Below are 22,001 nucleotides of genomic sequence, written 5' to 3'. Positions count from 1 at the left end.
AACAATCATCTTCGTTTTTAAAAAATTGGTTTTCAAGCAACTTTATTTTCAAGCCCCTAGCTCTTATGGTTTTCAAATTTCAAGCCTAGAGCGTCACAATCTAAAAGGATGTTGATACAAGTCCCTATATGACAGTCGCAAGTTTTCAAGCCTCTAGCACGTCATTCCAGATCAACTCCCCGACTAGGTGTTAGTGTGAAATGAATTGGTTTTATACTAGGGTACTGTAGTACGTGTGTATTGTGCAATGATAAACAGCGTACATAGATTGGAAATTAGTTTACTACTAGTCTATTACATGATTGTGCTGGTACATAGTACATCAGACTACTATTGTCATCTCCAGAGTGATACCGAGGTCATTAGTGGAGGACCTTAAGAGTCCTTAACCGTCATGCTCTGAACTCTTTATGAGGTGCTGACCAGTTTGGCTTGCTCGGTCCTTGATGCCCCTAGCCCCGCTCGCCAACTTTGCAACCACCTGATCAAGCATATCAGCACCAACTGGGTGCTTTCCGGCCAAGTAACTGTGCAGCCAGTAAAACACAAACGCTGCCATCACCCCAAGCCCGCCTGACGACAAAAGGCTGGCAGCCAGCAGAAGGATCCCAATAGTAGCTGCGACCAAAACTGGGCTGAAGATCACCAGCAGTGGTGTCACTGCTGTCAAACCAATGATGACTGCAGTGAGAGTTAGCCCCGAGAGGACTGAGAGAGACCCACCTAGGGCTAACGCAGTGGAAGCCTTAGCCACTTGGTGAGGAAGGTTGTGTTGGGTTTTATGGATTTCAGCCATTATCAGAGAAAGTTTTCTGGTTCGATGAGCTTGGTGGGTGTAGGGTGTCGGGGCAAGCATATCTAATATGGCAAAGGGTGGTGAGGCACACGTGAAGATAGAGGGCATGGTTATCTTCAGCAAGGTGCATGTTAGCGCGAAAGCGTGCAACTGCATGGGAAGCGTTTTTGGCTGACACCTGTGTATGCCACTCTTCTATTTCGTTCTCTCTGCCTGAAATTCTGAAATCTAAAAGCTGACAACAACTGCTGCATTATCAATAGCAGCACTTGATGACACGGGCACCCACTTCTGCTAATTATAGATTAAAACAGGTTTTGAAAGTCTTTAAATCTTTATGCTCTCAATTGTGGACCTGTGGTGCATGCTATATGCTTTGAAAGGATTACTTCAGCTCTTACAGGTCCTCATCGCCGTCCTCGGTGTAATATTAAATGAAATCCTCCTTTATCTGTCCCCCACTTTTATGGTCTACATTTTCCATTTTGATAGTAAAATGGCTCTAAACTGTGGTATACTCGATTTTTGTGTGGTTCTAGTCTTCTAGACCTTCCGATAATTGGAAACATGTTAGCAAGCACGAAAACGTACCTACACCCACGTTTCCCGCTTCCGAAGTGGAATCACTTCAGAAACACGACGGAAACGTCCGGAAACGCTCGGAAACGCCCGGAAATGCTCGGAAACGCCCGGAAACGTGTTTCCAGAAAAATGTGTTTTGGAAACGCGAGTTTCCGAATTGAAAATGCGGTAAAAACGCGAGTTTCCAAAAAATAAAGGTTTTTTTTATGTTTTTTATTATTTTTTAAATGAAGGGCTAGACCTACCTTCGTCGAGTCAAATGACTTATTTCGACATATTTTTGACCTCCCGCCGAGTCGCCGACCCTCCTTCTCTCTTGTTGATTCTTAAATCTCTCATTATATTTGTATTATTTCGAATATTGAACACCAAGTTATTTAAGTTATTTAAGATTTTGAGTTACTTAAACCAAAAATTTGTTATTATATTTATTTTTTGTATAATTTATATATATATATATTTTCGACGTTTCCAAAACGTACCCGCTTCCTAAAAATTTTGAAAAACACGTTTCCTCGTTTCCAAACGTTTCGCTTCCACGTACCCGTACCCGATTTCGTGCAGCCTAAGAAACATGCATAGTTTTAAGATTCTCACCTCGCCTTGGAAATTCATAAGAATTTGTATCAAGCCACGCTGGGAAATGAGGAAGTTGATTTTGCAGAATCAAGAGTAATATAATTGCTAAAAGTAGGTTATAGAAAGCCTAAAAAGCACGGACACGAATTTCCATTTTAGCACCGTACGATTCATGGACACGACCAAAAAAACTTTTGTTGGATACAAACACATAATGAACACGTTAATTAAACATTATTTTAAATGTATATACCAAATTAAGAAAAAAAATTGAAACATAAGCAATATGGGTTTTTAGATTAAAACATAATCCACCCAAAATTCCAAATACAAATCCAACAAAGTTTGAATAAAATACATAACCAAATTTAAACACAAATAAAAATAGCTAATAGGTGTGAATGAGATTGATTTAATGTTTTGTTTTTCTGTTTAAAATACAAATGACAAAAATAACCTCATGTCTCTTATTTAATTGTGTCCCAGATGGGCAAAGCGTGTCCAAACCATGTCTTAAATGTAATACGCATGTCCGCGTGTATTTAGACAGTATTGGGACATATCGTGTTCATGTCAAACACGCGATACGTGAGCTGAGAGACGTGTCCATGCTAAGGCACACGTCAGTTGTAGGGCCCCAAGGATCCTGGTTGTTTTACACTTAACTTTTATTAGGCATAAGATCTTGTTCAATTATGTATATTTTGAAGTTACAATGGCATACATACAAACTCCCATAATATAGTTTGAAATATTAGATATTAGCTCGTCATTGCATCTAAAGAGTCTCAGATTTACTAGCTAGATTACCAGCTATTTGGTTATATATCGCCAATAGGAAAGGAGCCATGAATTCAAAACAGCATAGGCAAAAATGTTAGTGATAAAAGTTTCAAAATATATGATATATGAAAATAAAAAATTTATAATTTTGTATAATCCAAAATCAAATCATTCGCTTAAAAGGGAATCTTGCTTTATACTCGAAGTAATAAAAATTATTGTCTTCTCTCTCTTTGAAATTCTCTATGTTAAATTAGCAACAAAGAGTCTGTTGTTTTGAGATTTGTCTTATGAATATATTAATACCATGAATCAAGATGAATACCCGGGGTCGTTGGGAAGAGTTTTTTTTAGTACTTTTAGGATTCTTTTATTTTATAAAATATTTTACTTTTTTTTTTCTCTTTTCTGTTCCACCCATCAATCACATTCATGAGTTTATGTTCCTAACAAACACTTATTTGATTGATTATTTCCATAGAAAGTCAGACAAATAATAAATAGTCAACGAAGAAATAAAGTTACAAAATCCTCGCATACTACATCCGAGTTAGCACTTGCTTATCATTTGTTGTTGATCGTCAACTAAGAAATTAGTAATGATGGCATGTACTGCTAAAGATAATATCATGGAAACCTTGATCAGAATTATGGACTTATGTTAACAAGTATAAGAGACATACTTATTATCTTGAGGCAAGTTCTGGAAGCAACCCACTCTCCGAGAGCCCAAATTTAAATTCCCAACGTGTCAATTAGTTATAGGTCTGTCTACTTCTCATCTCCTACTACATCTTCAGCGGCACCGTCGAATTGTGGTCCAATGAACTCCAGGCTGAAGAAGCAGCAAAGTGATCGGGTCGGTTTTGTCGGAACGAAATAGCGGCGGGGAGAATGAGAAGCTGAGGAGGAAACTCGAAAGATTGGTGACTGGACGCGGAGCTGTGCCGGGGAGAAGACGGAGCAGAGAGACTTGTGCGAATCGGTCTTGCTCTCGAAGAAGAGAGAATTGACCTGCTTAGCCTTATAACGACGTCTGCGAAATAACGGCGAGGCGCTCGGAGAGTGGGCCTTTAACAGACGTTGCCTTATCTTGAACAATACTTCATACAAGTTACATACCTCATATTTCACATGACATTTTTGTGTGATTTATATTTCTCGGATTTCCCCTGATGCATATCATCATCTACTAAAAACTTTTCTTAAGAGTGTTTTTTTTGTTCTGGTATAATGTTTTCTTATCATGTATTGTTTCAAAATTCAATAATAAAAGTGAAGTTTGACCTTTCTTGATTCATTTGTTTACTTGAAAAATAATAGTTTTTTTACAAAGATAAAAATTATATTAATTAATTAAAAAGTACATTGATGCAAAAGCATTAATAAAAAAATAAAACGTAGCGAGATGTACAAACGCATCTTAGATAACTGCAAGAGCAATAACTCGTAACTAGATGCACAAACGCTTACTCCCAATCTTTGAGTCTCTGTTACTAAAAATTTGATGCCGGCAACAAAGAGAGCCTTGCCTCCCTACCAACAAACCATGAAAACTCCGATCTTGCCTGATTTTGGAAAAGCATAAGGCCCGCCGCTACCACTCCGAAGTCAAACTCTCGGGTACAACTTTTAAAGTATTATAAGTAATTTACTTAAACTTTTTATTTATGAATGAAATACAAGTTAACTAAGCTGCAAATCTCTTCGGCGTCAAATACAGTTTTTCCCTCAAAAATATTCAACCCTAATTTTTCATGGTCAATAAAAAGTGCAAAGACGACGGCAATTCACTGACAAAGAAAAGACAAATGATATATATATATATATATATTGACTTTAATGGTCAAGTCAACTATATATATTATATAGTTGATCATGAGAATAATACTAATTTGGTTATAGTTTGTTTGATTTCTCTAATTTCTCCAACATAAAAATCTTTCTCCAAGATTTTACATATATGTTTCAAACGGGATACAAGTAATAAAAAAATAAATATTCAAAATTTAAAGCAAGAAAAGTGGAAGCACATGCAGATTTTAGATCCAAATGGAAGAAAAGAACTACAGTATAACTAGCGGATCTAAATCTACTAATAAGTTATGACTACATATACTATATATTGTTTTGTTCTAGACTATTAATTGAACTTCACACGGGAATGTAGTACCAAACTTTATGGTGACTATAACCATATATAACATTCTATCATGTGTTGAATCTTACTAAGAGTTTATTTGTTCATGATTTCTTTTGAATATTTACATATATGTCGTATGCATAATTATTTTAAAAAAAACATATAGAGAGACCATCTATGTCATGAGTATCAATGCTATAAACGATTCTCCAACATAAAATCGTTCTCCATGTCTTTTACATCTATGCTTCAAAGAAGGATACTTTAAGTAATAAAAAATATTCAAAATTTAAACAAGAAAAGTGGAAGCACATGCATATTTTAGATATAAATGGAAGAAAATAAGTAAAGTGTAACCAGCGAACCTAAATCTACTTATGAGTTATGACTATATATACTATATATTGTTTTGTTCTAGACTATATATTAATTAAAATTTATACAGGAAATAGTTTTACTATAAACTTTATGGTGAATAGAACCAGATATTATATTCTATCATGTGTTGAATCTCACTAAGAGTTCATTTGTTCATGGTTTCTTTTGAAGACTTCCATATATGTTGTATGCAGAATTATTTAAAAAAACAAAAACATATTGAGATACCATTTATGTCAAAAGTATCAATGCTAGAAACGATTCAAACAAATGAGTTTGTAAGAGGATAACTATATAGCTTCCACTGAAATTGCAATAGAACTATTAGCTAGCATTCAACAATTTGTAAGATAAGTTGTTATTGGCTCAAACAAGAAATATTTCAGAGTAAAGGAGGTAATTAAGCATCATTTTTAATTGCTAACTGAGCTAAGAACATTGAATCTAAGATGATATATTTCATTGCATTTTATTTGTGTTTCAACAAAATTGATGGTACTAATGTATCTATGATGAAAGGCAAGTACATAAAGCTAATATCCATAAAATGTGAACTTGATGCGATCGCTCAAACAACACAAAAATGTCAATGAAAAAACAACATTGGATCATCATGATGATGATAATGTTCCCAATAATGTGGGAGGCGTAACAAGGAGAATATGATTTTGACATTGGGGTAACACAAGATGGTTCGGCAAACTTTACGACAATTGATGATACCATTAAGGCTGCACCAAACTATAGTGTCAAGCAAATCCACATCAAGATCATGAAAATATATAATGAATATATTACTATCGGAGCAAAGAATACCAACTTGACAATCACTGGAGAAAGGAATGGATCAAACCATCATTACGAGCAACATAAGTAATGCAACATGTTTTATGACCTTTTACTCTATTATCATATATGGCTATATTGAAGAATATAGATGATATGGTATGAGAAAGTTTATCGAATAGTGCATATTGTCACTTTAACAGTTAGTTTGTGAGAGGGGAGTATATAACCAATTAGCCAATGATGGGCAACTATTGGGACACAAAACACAGATTTTCAAAGACAACAATTAAATCACCAATTAAGAATCATAAACACTAGCATGGTAGTATGAGGAGTTATCATGGAGGAAGTACACAAATTCACACACCAAATGAATTTGAAGATGTATAGACACATAAAAAAACATAAAAGTAGTTGACTAGAAGATGAGCTACAAAGCACCATCACTAGGACGGAAAACCCAACTCCTGGATTTTTAATTTTTTTAGTAATTTTGTTATGTGTTTATTAGTATATACAATTACATATATACTATCCTATGCAAAACGAACTTTAGTATTAAAATTACAGAAGGAAAGTTCTTATTTGTCTCACTGTCTAGTCAAATTTAACTATCCTAAACTATGCAATATTAAAATATACATGAATGATTATATTTACAAACTTTTCATCCAATTTAACGATCGTTTAAGCCTTCAAAACCGTGATTTACATCAACGATGACAGTTCCTATATATTTATAGCGATGTTCTTATTTGACTCACTTTTTGATCAAATTTTTCTATCATAAGTCATTATGTACTTAGGTATATATGACATGATCATAAGACATTCAATTACATGTTCATCCAATTTAACGATAAGATGGGCTTTCAAAATCGTGATTTATACGAACGATCCGGATCGAACAATTTATGTTGTTTTATTGATTTAATCTTCAAATTAGCTAAAAGTTGGTAAATGATCGTGTTATATATATATATATATATATATATATATATATCAACATAATTAGTGGCTTATGATGGAATGTTTTTACTAAAAAGTGAGCTATATGAAGAACTTCACTATGTAGTTTTAAAATGAGGGTTTGTTATTGATAGGAACAATATATATAGTCCAATATAAAAGATGATGTCATTAAATTCCAAAAGTGAGGATGTTTTCATTTTAGCATGCATTTCAACAATGTAAATCAATCATTCACTAATTAGGTATCTTTATAAATATCAACCACGCAAAAAAAATATTTCTTATTCTTCCCCTATTTTTTTTTTCAAACGATGATTTTTCTGTTTATGTTCATTGGTATAACTCTACTAATTATAAAATTCATTAGGACTTATTTGATCTTATTAATTCTATAATTTACAGATGACGTTTAACTATTTGATTAGCAAAAAAATTGTACCTATTTTGTCGAACAGTCTACAGTTGTTTGTATAAATTTGAATGACTAAATTATCTTCTTGCATGAGAATTTAGATTGATGAATGATTAAAATCATTAAATTAAGTCATATATTTGTGTAGAATGGTTAAAATCCTCGAGGGTAAGTGAGGATGTCCTCTCTTAAATGAGATTATATATATGTATATGACCTTGTGACATTAAGATTGAAAAAACTACACATAAAGTCAAGGGCGGATCCTCTATGTAAGGAGGGGATGCTCAAGCATCCCCAAGCCAATATAAAAAAGATACTAGTATTAATTTCTTTTAACTGGAGCATCTCCTATCTCTCTTCCACACTTAATCCCATTACCCACACTTACATCTACACCCACACACACTCAATCCCCTCCCACACCAACCTCTCCAATCTCACACGGACGACAAATTTTTTTCTTTTCTTTGTATTCTTCTTCTCTATGTGTCTTCTTCCCCTTCTTTTTTTTCCCCAAAATTAAATTCCTAAACCTAAAAATCTCTAATTCCTAAATTAGAGTAATTGATCGCACTTGGGAGTTAGGACCTTAGGATTGAGCTCACTCCACCAACGAGTTATGTGCGGCCTCCACTCCTCCAGCGAGTACTGGATGTCATGATCAAATTGAGGATTTTGTCATTTGGGGTTTCTGCGTTTGCTTTCCATCTATCCTCGATTACATATGATTGTAAGTAGTTCTGAATTCATTATGTTTTCTTCATCCAATGAACTTGATATATGAATTGTGTTAAATAGAATTTTAGATTTTTGAATTGTTATGTGACTTGTGTTGAACCGAATTGTTTGGTTATGTATGTCAGTATTTGGTAGTTGTTTAATTTAGGTTTGTGTTCACTGATTATTGGTTATTAGATTAAGTAAATATAATGTTAGAAAGCTCATAACCAAAACGGAAGCGTCAAAATAAGGCCAATGATGAGGTTGGAAAAATTACTTAATGGTTTTCAAGGACTAAGTCTGGAGGTTCGAATCTGGACTGAGTTTGAAGGTTATAAATAAAATGGAAGATGAGTTTCTTGGCAATTGTATGGTTCTTCATATTGAGAAAGAGTATGTTGAATCTATAGGGAATGAAGATGTCATAAAAGAGTTTGAAAAACTATCGACTCGTAGAGTTAAATTTAGTTAGTTTAAACTTTTTCTATTGTATGCATTTGAGGAGTTAGACTCATTACGTTCCCTTTGACTAGGTGTATCCATTTTGGCTTCGATTAATAAAATGTTCTCACACTGTTGAGATTATCAATATTTTCTTCTTCTTCTTCATTTTAAAACTTCAAACATCCCCTAAGCAAGTATCTAGGATTCGCCATTGCATACAACAAACCACATATAAGCGCTATCAATATATGTTTACCGCTTGTATTAAAATAATTATTATGATTCAAGATTACAAAAAAATTAGATGATGAATTTATTAAAGAGAACTCATCACTTTTTCTATTAATAACATTCATCTCTAATATGGTCATTATGGTATATATCTCCCTTTCCTTATAAATGACTCTTTTCGGATCAGTATAATTATCAGCTAATTCCACAACTTTATCATACTGAACTGTCGACACTTCTCAACTTCAATGTCATTTAGCTTTTCTCAAACTTGTTTAATCTTAATTCCCATGCTTAAGTTAAAATTCAATTGGATTCTAACATGAAATATATATTTTTTGTACTTTTGCATTGATACTCGTCTTTGCTTGGGCACAAACCGCGCAAGTTTTCATTGATGAGTTCGTGTCGGAAAATTCAGGCCAAAATGAACCAAAACTGGGTTGAGATAAAAAAAATTGAGATATTAATGTGATAATTATCCAAAAGTGAGGTATGGATTTTAGAATGGATAATAATTAGAGGGTTATTTAGTTAAATCTCTCATCAAAAATCATAACCCGAAGAGGAGAAGGACCCCCGCCCGAAATCTGATACCCGGACCCGGACCTGGACGATGTCAAGGGACAAAGAAAACATGAACCCTACACAAGCTAAAATTGGAAAATACAAAGTTACAAACATATATATAACCCAAAATTCGCAGTGTGTTACACAAAATTTTCTCCGCCTAAAACCCTTCAAGTTTGGTATCAGAAAAAACAACCTCTTTCACTCTTGGTTCCAAAACCAAAAACCCTTTGGTTGTTTTTTGTTCTTGTCGTCGTCTCAGATGGAGATAGAGCAGAAACAAGCCCAGCTGATCGATCACTTTGTGAAGCAAGCCTCTACTCTCCAAGGCTCTTCTCTCGTCACCCTCATCGTCCAAGTCACCTCCCACAATTCCCTCTTCGCTTTCTCTGAGATTCTTGCTGTCCCCAATGTCCTCCAGGTCAGTCTTTACCCGCATTCCTCTATTTCATGGTTGAATTTCCTTGGTGGGTTTTGATTATGCTACTGTTGCTTTTGCCTGGTACAGCTTTGGGTCTGTGAAAGTTTTGTGCTTTTTGCTTAATTGCTGTGGATTCTGTGCTCTCTGGTATACGATGTTTGTGGGTTCCTGATTAGCTTATGATTGCAATTTAGAAGCTTTGGAATTTTGCTAGGTTCATGTCAAGATTGTTTTTTTTTTGTTAATGTACTTGGTGGGTATATTGTCAATTTGGGTTTGGTTGGCTAGTGTGTGATTCAAATGTGGTTTTGAATACTGAAATTGTGATGAGTTTCATTATATCCATTCATTTGTTTTGTGTACTGAGTGATAGTGGTTATTATTGATGAGGTTTGTAGGATGTGAGTTTGATGAAATAGGGTCACCCACAAAGGAGATAACTTTTCAGCTAATAAATCCCTAGTCGCAACTGGAATTTTGTAGAACTGACTTTGATAAACTGAGTTTGTCTGCACAGACTTTGTTCGATATTAGGTAATCAATTATATAGAGTGCTACGTGTGAAGTTGAACTTAAATTTTTTTCTTTTTTGGGCTAGTTTTTAAAGTTTATTCGCATGAAATCATGAAATGCAAAAGGGGAAAGAAGGGGCAAAGGGGTGCGCCATTTCATTTTATGTCTTAGTTAACTCAATTAAATTCCGGTAGATGATTCTTGATTTTACTAATAAACCACTTTTTCCTTATCTTTTTTCAATTTTGTGCTTACACCAATATCATATTTTTGACCATAATGGGCTACTGTCCTAACAAATTAATGTGAATGCAGCTTCAAGGAACTGAATACGCTGTATACATTGATGTGCTTCGCCTCTTTGCTCATGGTACATGGAGCGATTATAAAAGTAAGCAACTATTCTTCAAAGCTCCCCTCCACCATCTGGACTAGAAAATTAATTCTGTTATGTTCACTATTCTTTTTTCATCCGTCAATTGCATCTTTAGGGTACTATCATATGAAGAAAATTTCATGAGTTAGACTACTTCATATTGTTTTCTAGGTTGTTATAATTGTCATCCTTTACTGCTGGAAGCCCACTTGTTATACCTATATGTGCAAACATTAGCAACATATGATATTCCTTTTCTTTTATAACACTTGCTTCGAAACAGCATAATAACGAAATTGAACAGTCAACTTTCACTTGTATACCCTTTTTCTGTAAGGCAGCTTAAATTTCCAATTAAGTGGACTGTTCCAAATCTATAAGTGTGTCACTGTCAGGTCTACTTCTCTTGATACCACCATTTCTTAACGTTTGTTGATAATGGTGTTGTCTGTGTCACTTTGCAATTTCACTTCCTTGTTCTGCATACATTTGAATATTACTAAAATAGTGAATGGCAGGTAATGCTAGCCTTCTTCCACCACTAGTCCCAGATCAAATTATCAAGCTGAAGCAACTTACTGTGCTGTCTCTAGCTGAGACAAATAAGGTATACCAATTTTTTTTTCTTAAGAACAAGTACTAATTTATCATACCTGATATCGCTGAACATCCCTTTTCATAGTTGCAATCTGAATTACAAGTCAGTATGTGGTTTTTCATGATTCAAATTATTCGACACATAAAGCAGCCAAAAAGGCCATATGATTTTTCTGTTTGCAAAATTTATAGTGCTACCCTGTATTGAGTTGTTTAGACTGTTTACTTCAGTTTCGTATTTCTTGAATCATTTTGCTTTAGAGAATTTACAGTGTCTTGTTGCAAAAGCCAAAAGTCTGTGCTGCAAATTTCATTCTCCTTGAGCTCTTAAATTCTTCAGTTAATAAATATAAGTAAAAGATTGAGTTTTGGAAAAAGAGTATACAAAAAAAGCGAAAAGGATAAGGGTAGCTAATATCGGAGTTACTGCCTCCTCCCAAGTTTGGTTTTTTTGTGTCACACTATAGAGTGGAAATTTTGGCTCCCCAAGGCAATGTGTACCCCTTTGTAGTATGAAATACTAATAGAGACAAATAGAAAGGAACAACTGTGGCTTCCAAAGGAGAAGCTATAGGTAATCATGTCCCTTGTACAAGGGCCTTCTTTGGAAATAAAAACTCCTCAGGGTTTTCTGGGAGTTCTACTTATATGCAAGGAGGATGGAAGGAAACTGCGGGAAGTATGGTAAGTTGGTAACCAATTACCAAGGGTTTTCTTAATGAAGAGAGGGTAAATCATTTATAATGTGAGTCATATCTCCCCATTTGTTTTTTGGGTAAAGAAGTAATTAAAAAAATGGCAAAAATAAATTGTTGCCAGTGCTTCTGATAACTTTTGAAATTGAGATCTTGATTTTCAATTTTTCTTCAAAACTCCAGGCATTTGTTTATAGTGTGTGACCTAAGGAATCTGAATTGCTACTCTGGTCGACGATTACCTCAGTTTTTTATTCATGATGGCAAAGAATGTACATTCATTTTAAGATGGTTTTAGCTTCTGAAGAAAACTCTTTGTTGAAGCTATTAAAAGGATCAAATCTTATATTTGTAGTATTGTAGTTCAATGAAATGGTTCCCTTTTCAATTATAGACTTATGGTGATGAAGATCTTGTCAATCATGCTTGTAGCTAGTTTTCCTTACCCCTAATTGATTTTTCATGGAGTAAATTGGATACGAGGACCTGTACTTTTTTACTAGTTTTTAATTTCTCTTTTTCTTCCAGGTTTTATCCTATGATCAACTCCTTGAGCAACTTGATCTTTCAAATGTACGCGAACTTGAAGACTTTCTTATCAATGAATGCATGTATATGGTAGGGTGCTCCTTATTCATCTCTTATATAATATTTTGTTTCCATCACGTGATTGTCTTAGGACCAGTAAATAAAAGAGTAAAAAGAGTTGATACATGGTAGTGCATGTATTTTCTAAATTTAAGATGATCCTGGACTGATAATCCTGATATTTTTGTTTTATAGGGCATAATCAAGGGGAAGTTAGATCATTTGAAAAGATCTGTTGAGGTTTGATATCTCGCTTAATTATGTTTCTGTTATAATTTCTTGGTCACATGATTTTAACCCACATCCATAATCTTGACAATCATTTTATTTGCAGGTTCAGTTTGCAGCTGGGAGGGATCTTAAACCTGGCCAGCTTGGGAATATAATAGAGACCTTAACGGATTGGTTTGTATTCTGACTTTAGCTGCAGCATCCCTTTAATTTTTATACTTTATGTGTTCCTTTTGGTAAGAAATTCCGGACGGTAAAAAATTTATTACAATATTGATTTGCAATAATCAGGTTAGCCACTACCGACGATGTACTTGTCACAATTGAGGAGAAGATCAAATGGGCTGATAAGAAGTGTGAGTTGAATACAACACACCAAAAGGAAGTCAAGGACAGAGTGGAAGAAATGAAGAAGTCTATTAGTCACAACAGGGTAAGTTGAATCTAGTTGACCAAAATCAAACAGCTTGAACATGCCAAACTTCACACTTATACAAGATAAAGAGGGAAGCAATTGAATTTTATCATACATCTGCAGATTGTATTTTTTATAAGTTATACTGTTTACATTTGTTTCAAAGGATCTGTTAACTAGATATAATTGATTTATTTCAAACGCTTAGGGAGTTCCTGCACATGTATCATCTTTATATTCAGAGCGTAGGGATTGTTCCTTCTGACTTGTTCTTGTATCCTCCAACAAATGAAATGTTGTTCTTGTATTGGTTTGCTTAATGTTCTTGATTGTTTTGCAATTTCTTTATATTTAATTTCTAGTATTTCTGTTGTTGGATACTTTGTCTACTTTTGTGCTGTACTTCCATGTAGTTAAACTTACGCTTCTTGTAAAAATTGAAACTATAGAAGAAAAGAATTTAATGTTTACATCACATTAAAAAAACCTCTAGGTTAGTGTTTCGCTCATTCACTTCTCGTTTTAAATAAAGCTGAAAAGCTATAGTAATTTCACCTGGAAAACTGATCCGGAGAGAGATGTGGGAATAATTTTCTCTCTTGTGATACTGATAATGTTAAGTTGTTATACTGACATGTCAACAGTTGCCCCGTGAATACCGTGTTGAAGATTTTATGCTTGGTGAACAAGGTGGGTTAATGGACTATGAAGAAGATCGAACCAGGATGAAGAGGTATAATTCGATTCCTGGCATTTAATCAAATCTTCACTCTTATTTTTCTCTATGTTGGTGGCCAATTTACTTCCGAGACAATCTATATGCTTAATTGTACCTCTAAAACTTTTTGTCCCTGAACCTCTGAAACATGGACTATTGGCCTGAAGCAATTAATGGCAATTCATCCAGTAATTAAGGCAAATTGTTTTCAATTAGTGACCCACTAGGCAAGAGCCCATATTGCTCTGTGATCAGAATAACTGTGTCGCAATATTGTGTATTATTTGTGGCAATATTTTTGAAATTTGTCCTCACCATATTGAAGAGCCAAATAGTGGATTATTCAACTGGTGATTCCCTGTAATTGAAGGATCCTGTGTTGCTTGCACATTGACAATATCAGTTCCCGTATTTGTTTGAGTTTTTAATTCATGCATCTTAGCTCATTTTTTGTTTATGGTCGAGTATAATTCATGTATCTTAGCTCATTATTCCCACTGTCTCATTAAGATTGTTTTGCAGGAGAAGGTCGCCAAGGTATTGAAAGTGAAAGTTGCCGATCAGATTTTCATTTTCATGGCATTCATATGCTAAAACTGTCGGGTATGATCTTTTATGTTTCAATAGAACCATGGAGAAGGCGAGGTGAGGATTTTGCTTAGCACAATGCATTGTTCATGGTAGGGTGATGGTATAGGATTGCACAGCATCCCATGTATTGATAAATTTTATATCCTGTAACTAATCCTTTTTTTTTTGGAGAATTATAACTAATGCATCTTCACTTGGTAGCTTTGTTGAGTTCTGTATTTTTCTAAATGAAGAGTGAATTTGGCACCCCTCCTTCTTGCATGTGTCCTCTGTGCATGTCTATTGGAAAATTACTCATTGGGGTTTGTGTGTGTGTGTTTGTTGGGGGGGGGGGGAGGGGGGGGGGGGGTTTGTTTAAGGTTCCAAAATTAATCACTTTTCAAAAAGTGCACTGCTCAGTGCTGTGCTCGACTGTATTTCACATTAGGAAATTAGTTTGCCCTACTAGTCTAGTCCATATATATCATGCCAATACTTCATAATTGTCATGGTGTAGTTTCCAACACAGAATGCCTGGGGAACTTGAACTTTGTAAATGAGCAAACAAGACCCCCTTGATTGTCTTGTGACAAGTTCAAAAGCTTGAATCAACAAAAATTGCAAAAGAACCGCAATGAAATTCTTGGGGTTTTAGTAGCACACTAGCACTTAAAAGATGGTTTTGAGAAACACTTGTAAAGTTTGTAAACCGCTCTTGGAGCAATAGGAGCTATTTCTACTTTCTAGTGTCTGATTTCAAAACCATGCGAGTAGATTTTGGAGGCTTGAATAGGACTGGAAGAACAGGATACCGAAGAAGAATAAGCACTGATTGCAAGTCTAGAAGAGTCCTCGACAGATCCACTGCTGTTCCTATCAACCTGTTTTGTCTCCAAGAAGTTTGAAAATCGAAGAAAACGTCAAAACTGGATCTCAGTCAAGGTCCAAAATTTGAAAGTCAAGGAATGAAATAAGCTTTTTTGAGCAAACAAGACCCCCTTGATTGTCTTGTGACAAGTTCAAAAGCTTGAATCAACAAAAATTGCAAAAGAACCGCAATGAAATTCTTGGGGTTTTAGTAGCACACTAGCACTTAAAAGATGGTTTTGAGAAACACTTGTAAAGTTTGTAAACCGCTCTTGGAGCAATAGGAGCTATTTCTACTTTCTAGTGTCTGATTTCAAAACCATGCGAGTAGATTTTGGAGGCTTGAATAGGACTGGAAGAACAGGATACCGAAGAAGAATAAGCACTGATTGCAAGTCTAGAAGAGTCCTCGACAGATCCACTGCTGTTCCTATCAACCTGTTTTGTCTCCAAGAAGTTTGAAAATCGAAGAAAACGTCAAAACTGGATCTCAGTCAAGGTCCAAAATTTGAAAGTCAAGGAATGAAATAAGCTTTTTTGTGTTTTGCATGACCGTACTTTGCTCGATCTCCCCAACGTGCTAATTTGAGCTGTGAAGAGTTGTATGAGATTGAATGTCATGCCACTTCTTGTTGTTGTCTGCTGCTTTGTCTCTGCTTAGCTCCCTCTAGCTGCTACTTGCTAAGCATCTTTGAAGTTTGAACATGGATCATTCTCCTCCTACGTGGTTTTGTATTTATTGTTTGACCACTTTCCATTCATATTTGTTGAAATTGGGTAATCAAGAACTCCAAGTTTAAAAAGTCCGATCAACAAACTATAGTAGAACTTCGTTAAATTAATATCTAACTGATTAATAATTTTGCTAAAATAATACTTTTTGTCGGTTTCGACTCCGGGTTAACGTTCTAAATTAATAATTCGTTAAATTTGTAAGATAATAAAAATTTTGAGAATTCATATAGACCTCATTGAATATATAAATCAATAATGACAAAATTTGTACAATAAATTTTACATTTTCAATAATTTCATTGAAGAATTTTGTTGATTTAATTATTATCAAATAAAAATAATATAAAACATAATAGTTTGAATAACAGTATGCGTGATAAATCAAGCAATGTGGTGCATGAACGAAATAAAACTTTTTTTCTTTGAAAAAGTAAAAAAAAATATTTATTATACTTTCATAAATTAATAAGTTATTAATTAATCGATAAATTAATAAATTATTAATTTATTAATATATTAATATCTTGTTAAAATAATTAATTTTATCAATCCCGAGCCTATTAATTTATAGAGGTTCTACTGTATCACTCATTATCATCCGTACTTGAAAAAATTACTTGATTATATAAACGTCGAATCGTTTATATCTCGTCCCATACATGAATTCTTGACCTCATGTGTAGAGATTAAAAGCTTAGAACCCTCAAAACTATAAGAATACAATCATGCATGCGCAAACAACGATCATGTTTCCTGATAAACATGAATTTTACATAGATTTATCTTAGGATGTCTATATAGAGTATTTTCTTCCTCAGCTAGTAGAAATTTGAAGTATACCACCAGAAAATATCGCAGTTAGTGTTTCGTCTTTTCGAGTTGGATTCTTTCTCTGTTTCTTTCTTCTTTGCTGTTCATAGCTAGCTTGTTGCGAACTTGCGATAGAGAAATACATACCACAGTAGCCATGTGAGAAAGGTATGTTCATATGCTTAATGTCTAGTGCTTAGTTCAGTGCATATGCCTAATGTCAAATAACATGTGGAAATTGACTGAGGAGGCTAATCAGACCAGGATCGGTTGAATATATCATTTTTTTAATGTAAGGGCACGAATGAATGGAATCCATGAATTGAATTTGTGTGTGAATATGACTAACTAGCTAGTTGATTAGCTCATTTATTCACCGGATCGTGTTACGACATTCTCAACTTCTCAAGCATAGTTTATTACTTTACTTTACATTACATTGGGGTGTCAAAGTTCCCGAAGAAGTATATAATAACCAAAGTGTTCAAGGAATCAAGGTGCAAGTTCACATAGGTATAAACCGTAAAATTAACCAAAGTGTTACAGTGTCTTTCATCATTATAACATCACATCACAAATTCTAAGTTTTCAATAAAACAGTTCATCACAAGTGAATTGTCTAATTGAGATATTGTTAGGTTCAAGTGAGAAATGGACGATATATATTGCAAGAACAAAGGATTACAAGGAAGAGGTCAAGAAACTAGCTAAGGCAGAAGGAGGAGGTCCATACCACATAGCAGAAACATCATCCTGTAAAGCTAACTTAGCTATCCTATGGGCAACTACGTTAGAATCTCTGTAAGCATGCACTAATAGATTTAATAAAAATTGACAATCAGATTCGAAAAAAAAAATAGGAGCAAATCCAAAATCAGTAGCAAAGGCACACGGAGATGAAGCTTCAATCTTAATAGGAGAGGTGACATGGCTAACCTTGCAACAAACTCCGTGGACCGCACCACGTCATAATCGAGTTCCTGACTACCACCCCAGTGTGGGTTAATTAGTTGCTAATTGATTTGATTTGGTTAATTAGTTGCTAATTGATTTGATTTGTTGTTATATTACGGTTAATTAATTGGACCTAAAGTGTACATTAACAGTTGAAATCATCAAATGGTGAAAGTCACTGTAAGCCATATGCCGTTCACGTTTATCTAGTTTATAGTGAGGTGGTGAAAATTAGCACACCCCTTCCATGCCTATTTTTGTTTAAAACGAGAAATGACATAAATGAAAAAAAAAAAACTTCGATGTTTTGTTGATTGTTCTTGGCTTCTTGCCTTGTTGATAAGAACAAATGCAGGTTTCTATGGTAAAAAAAATTGTGTGATTTACCACGAGTATTAGTGAGACTCGATTTGTTGTTATCTGAACCATGATTTCACATGCTTAACCAAGTTTAATAGTTTACATATAGATTAATTTGTGTATACGATTTAACAATTAGGCTTCAATTCAAGAAGCTTCTTGACTTGATTAAGAAGGGATCGGTTTCAATTGGCTAATGAGCACCTAAAGACACGACCTGCAGGCCACCATTAGATTGGCATCCATCTCTTTTCCAGCAAGTAATATATACTACTTAATCCATTTCTATGGAAAGCTAATTCTGATTATTTAGAAGGAAGTTGCAGAAGAGTACGGGCTAATTCTGAGTATTAGTGAGACTCGATTTAAATGTACGATGTCATATTAAAGTTTGACGTCCTTAATTTCTTTCTTATCTCAATTAAATTTTCTAGAGTTTAGCTTTAACTCCTTCAAGTTACAGTTCAAAGAATACTACCGTAGAAATTTTATGACTTCAAGGTCAGACACTCAGACTGCTCACTGTAATTTTTCAGTTTCGAATTTTAATACTTCAGCAACACATATTTCAGTACCCAAAAACCTTACTCATAATTAAAGTGATAAAACCCAACCAATATCCCTCTTATTGTTCTTCATTTTCTTTTCTCATTTTTGAGAAACAAAACCATAAAATCATGGAAACCCAAAAGTGAAAAAGCTGAAATCCTACATTTTACATTTCTCAGGTAATTTACAAATGTGCAAGTGTACTGCTTCCCAGCTCACACTCCTCACCATCAAACCGCCAATAACTGCTCTCCACGCGTACACGACATCCCCACTTGCCCTCCCACTTGTTGCTGCCCAATCCCAATCCCACTCCCCATTTCCATTCCGGCTTGAGCCACCACCGCCGCTACCGCAGCCGCAGCCTTCTTCCTCCTCTTCGGAGAACCGCTCTCTGAAGACGAGGTCGGTTCGGGTGACGACCGCTTCGACGTCACCCGAACAGGGTCGGGCTCGCCCGAATTAACCCGGAGCGGGAAATTCAATAGCGCTCTAGAGCCGCGCATTCTGTAAGCGGCTCTATCATAAGCCAACGCCGCGTCCTCCGCCGTCTCGAAAGTCCCGAGCCAAACTCTGGCGCCGTTCTTCGCCGGATCACGGATTTCCGCCGCGAACTTCCCCCACGGCCGTTGTCTCACTCCCCTGTAATGCTTCCCCTTCGACGCCACCACCACCGCCGGCTTCGCCTGAACCGCCGTAGACTGCTGACACGCCACAACCGCCGAATTCATCTCCGGCGCTCTACTCACCTCCGCCTCCTGCGGCTCCGACTTCACCTCGAAGTCAAACGACCACGGCTCCGATTTCACAGGAAACTCATATCCACAACCGTCAGCAGCACCAGACCCGAGAGAGGGGACCCACCCGACGCTGACGGCGTCTCTTAGAACTCCGTAGAGCACCATATCTTCCGAGTCGTCCTCCTTTAACGGCAGCTCGCCCCAATTCTCCGTCAAGCAAGGGTACAAGCTGCTGAAGCTGGAGCTCCGCAAGAAAATCGGACCGGCACCGGAGTTCCTCACAGGATTATGACTACTCTCGCCGAGCAAGTGTCGCCGAATCGAGTCGAGGAGTGTGAAGTCCGCGTCAGTAGCGCTCTGTCCGTACATTCTGGTAGCTCTTAAACTCTTAGTGTATCACAAATTGAAGCTTTAGAGTAGAGAAGAGTCAGAAGACTGTGTGTTGAAGCTGAGAAAGAAGAAGAGAAGAAGAAGAAGAAGAAGAGTTGGTTTTGGATTTCCTTTGTGGAAGAAGAGTAGGAAAGGCTTATATAGGTGAGAAGGTTCATGCACTTGAAAGAAAAATGGGAACATATTTTAATGTTTTAATGTGGACGATATTTTTATTTCTTCTTTTTCTGGGCTGGAGCTTCGGTGAAAGTTCGAGCGAGTGTGCAAATGGGGTGTGTGTGGTGGGGTATCATGATTTTTGTATTAACACGTGAGGAATTAACCTGCGAGGGAGGCCCGACGTCAGCTTCTTAACCGATGCAAACTTGTTGTTTTTGTTCCGGTTTTTCCAACTGGACATTGTTCTGTCAGCAAATGTTGCGGTTCACGTCCAAAGTTAAATGTTGTACTAACTACTAACTACTAATTAAATTAGTATCATCTATACTTATTTATAGACCAAAAAGAATAAGTATCATAGTTCTTATTTTGTAACCAAATTTAGATATATATCATTTCCTGATTCTATTTTGCATTATGTTAAGGCCCTAATAATAGTATCGTAACAAATATATTTATCTGCTGAACCAAATGATACTGTACAATTATTTTATCGCATCTAAATTTTAACTTAGAGCCTTTTATAGACAAATTAAACAAAGAAATATAACTTTGTAAACCAACGGCCGCAAGACTCGATTGCTCGATAAAGTGAGTACAGAAACTTGGTGCCAAGTGCCAACCAAGTTATTGTCAGTGAGTCAATGGTTGAGAAAATAAAACGGGAAGGACACAAGCCAAGTCTATCTGGTGAGTAACTTGCAAGAAACAAAGGGAACAAACCGAACCGAAAAGGACATACGTTTTGGAATATACAGGGATACATTCCTCCTGGACACAATGTCATGAATGTATATCTATTTTCCTACATGGATAAGGCAGGCTCTAGAAAGTCGTTCAACTCCAACAAATCAAATGGGGGGGGCTCTTTTGTCTTTTTAACATCCCTTCAAGGAAAGTGAGTCACTCTTTAATGTTAATCAAAGTTCTTTTGTTAAATAGGCTCCCAAAGTGCACTAGTGTAGCTTTCATGTTGTTAGTTGGTATCATTCTTTAAAAAAATTCTTATTGGATCAAGTTGTACAAAACTCACGGTGATCGAGCGCGCGGGATCGAGCCACTAGCTCATTATATTGATGTGCCTTGTGCACATCCTTTTCTGAATCAATTTGAGTGCCCAATTTGGGGCTTATTGTTTTGGAAATGGATAAGATGGTGAGGTCAAATGAATACAGCTAAACAAGGTACGTATTTTGTGTGGTGTTGCAATATTGCAACTTGTGTGTGTAGTAGCTACTTGCTAGTAGGTGGGTAGTTTTCTTCTTGTGGGCGGTAGCCAGTAGGTTTGCACTTGCACTTACTCGATTTCTCATTTGTAGTGTACGTACGTTGGGATAAGCTTTTCCTGACTCATGAGCATTATCACTACCACGTCATATTTTGGTGATGAAATTTCGTAATTTAATTACATTATATACATGTTGAGGGAATTAATTTTTCTACATGTACACTTTGGAAACTTGGAGCTTCTATTCTACATTTCTACTCACAAATCTGTATTGAGGTAAGGTGAGAGCAACTCTAGCGGCTCTGTCTTTTGACTGTCAAATTCGACAGTTCTCTCCGAAGCTGTCAATTTATTCCTCTTATTCTTCTCTCAATTTCATACTCTTTCTGTGATATTTTTCTTCTTACCCAGATCCAAAATCATAGATCAAAGAACCAAGTAATACCCTGATATAGTCATGTAGAGCCCGATGAGAGGAATGCGATCCACCACCACCTGCCATACCAATCCACCACCATCTGCCATACCTTTCAAGCACATCTTGTTCCTCCTGATTGACTCGATCACCTCCTCTAGCACCCGTAGCATGTCGTCGTTGACCTCGTACTTCTTGAAGCAGAGTGGCACTTGCATCGTGTCCATCACCTGCTTGACGGTGTTGGTCACGAGCGATCTGATTCCGT

At 35.8% G+C, this 22,001-nt stretch overlaps 3 protein-coding genes across 4 annotated transcripts; 1 reads left to right on the top strand and 2 right to left on the bottom strand.

Moving 5' to 3' along the window:
* Positions 1-385: 385 nt before the first annotated feature.
* LOC126793692 (oleosin L-like) lies at positions 386-806 on the bottom strand. The gene has a single exon (XM_050520289.1). It carries the CDS (start codon positions 794-796, stop codon positions 386-388), a length of 411 nt encoding a protein of 136 aa, XP_050376246.1. The 5' UTR covers positions 797-806.
* Positions 807-9,531: 8,725 nt separating this feature from the next.
* LOC126793681 (COP9 signalosome complex subunit 7-like) lies at positions 9,532-14,734 on the top strand. 2 transcript variants are annotated; one of them, XM_050520277.1, is made up of 9 exons: positions 9,532-9,823; positions 10,652-10,727; positions 11,231-11,319; positions 12,533-12,622; positions 12,788-12,832; positions 12,927-12,997; positions 13,115-13,256; positions 13,883-13,971; positions 14,467-14,734. In XM_050520277.1, the coding sequence occupies exons 1-9, from the start codon at positions 9,665-9,667 to the stop codon at positions 14,498-14,500; spliced, it is 795 nt and encodes a 264-aa protein (XP_050376234.1). In that variant the 5' UTR covers positions 9,532-9,664; the 3' UTR covers positions 14,501-14,734. The 2 variants fall into 2 exon arrangements, with proteins under 2 accessions (XP_050376234.1, XP_050376235.1); XM_050520278.1 differs by having other exon boundaries at positions 14,479-14,732.
* A 4,034-nt stretch (positions 14,735-18,768) lies between these two features.
* On the bottom strand, positions 18,769-20,031 carry LOC126793678 (ethylene-responsive transcription factor 2). The gene has a single exon (XM_050520274.1). It carries the CDS (start codon positions 19,908-19,910, stop codon positions 19,032-19,034), a length of 879 nt encoding a protein of 292 aa, XP_050376231.1. The 5' UTR covers positions 19,911-20,031; the 3' UTR covers positions 18,769-19,031.
* Positions 20,032-22,001: the final 1,970 nt, after the last annotated feature.

The sequence above is a fragment of the Argentina anserina genome, chromosome 5 (assembly GCF_933775445.1).
Source record: "Argentina anserina chromosome 5, drPotAnse1.1, whole genome shotgun sequence".
Classification (NCBI taxonomy): domain Eukaryota; kingdom Viridiplantae; phylum Streptophyta; class Magnoliopsida; order Rosales; family Rosaceae; genus Argentina; species Argentina anserina.
This window is presented reverse-complemented; position numbering and strand designations above follow the sequence as displayed.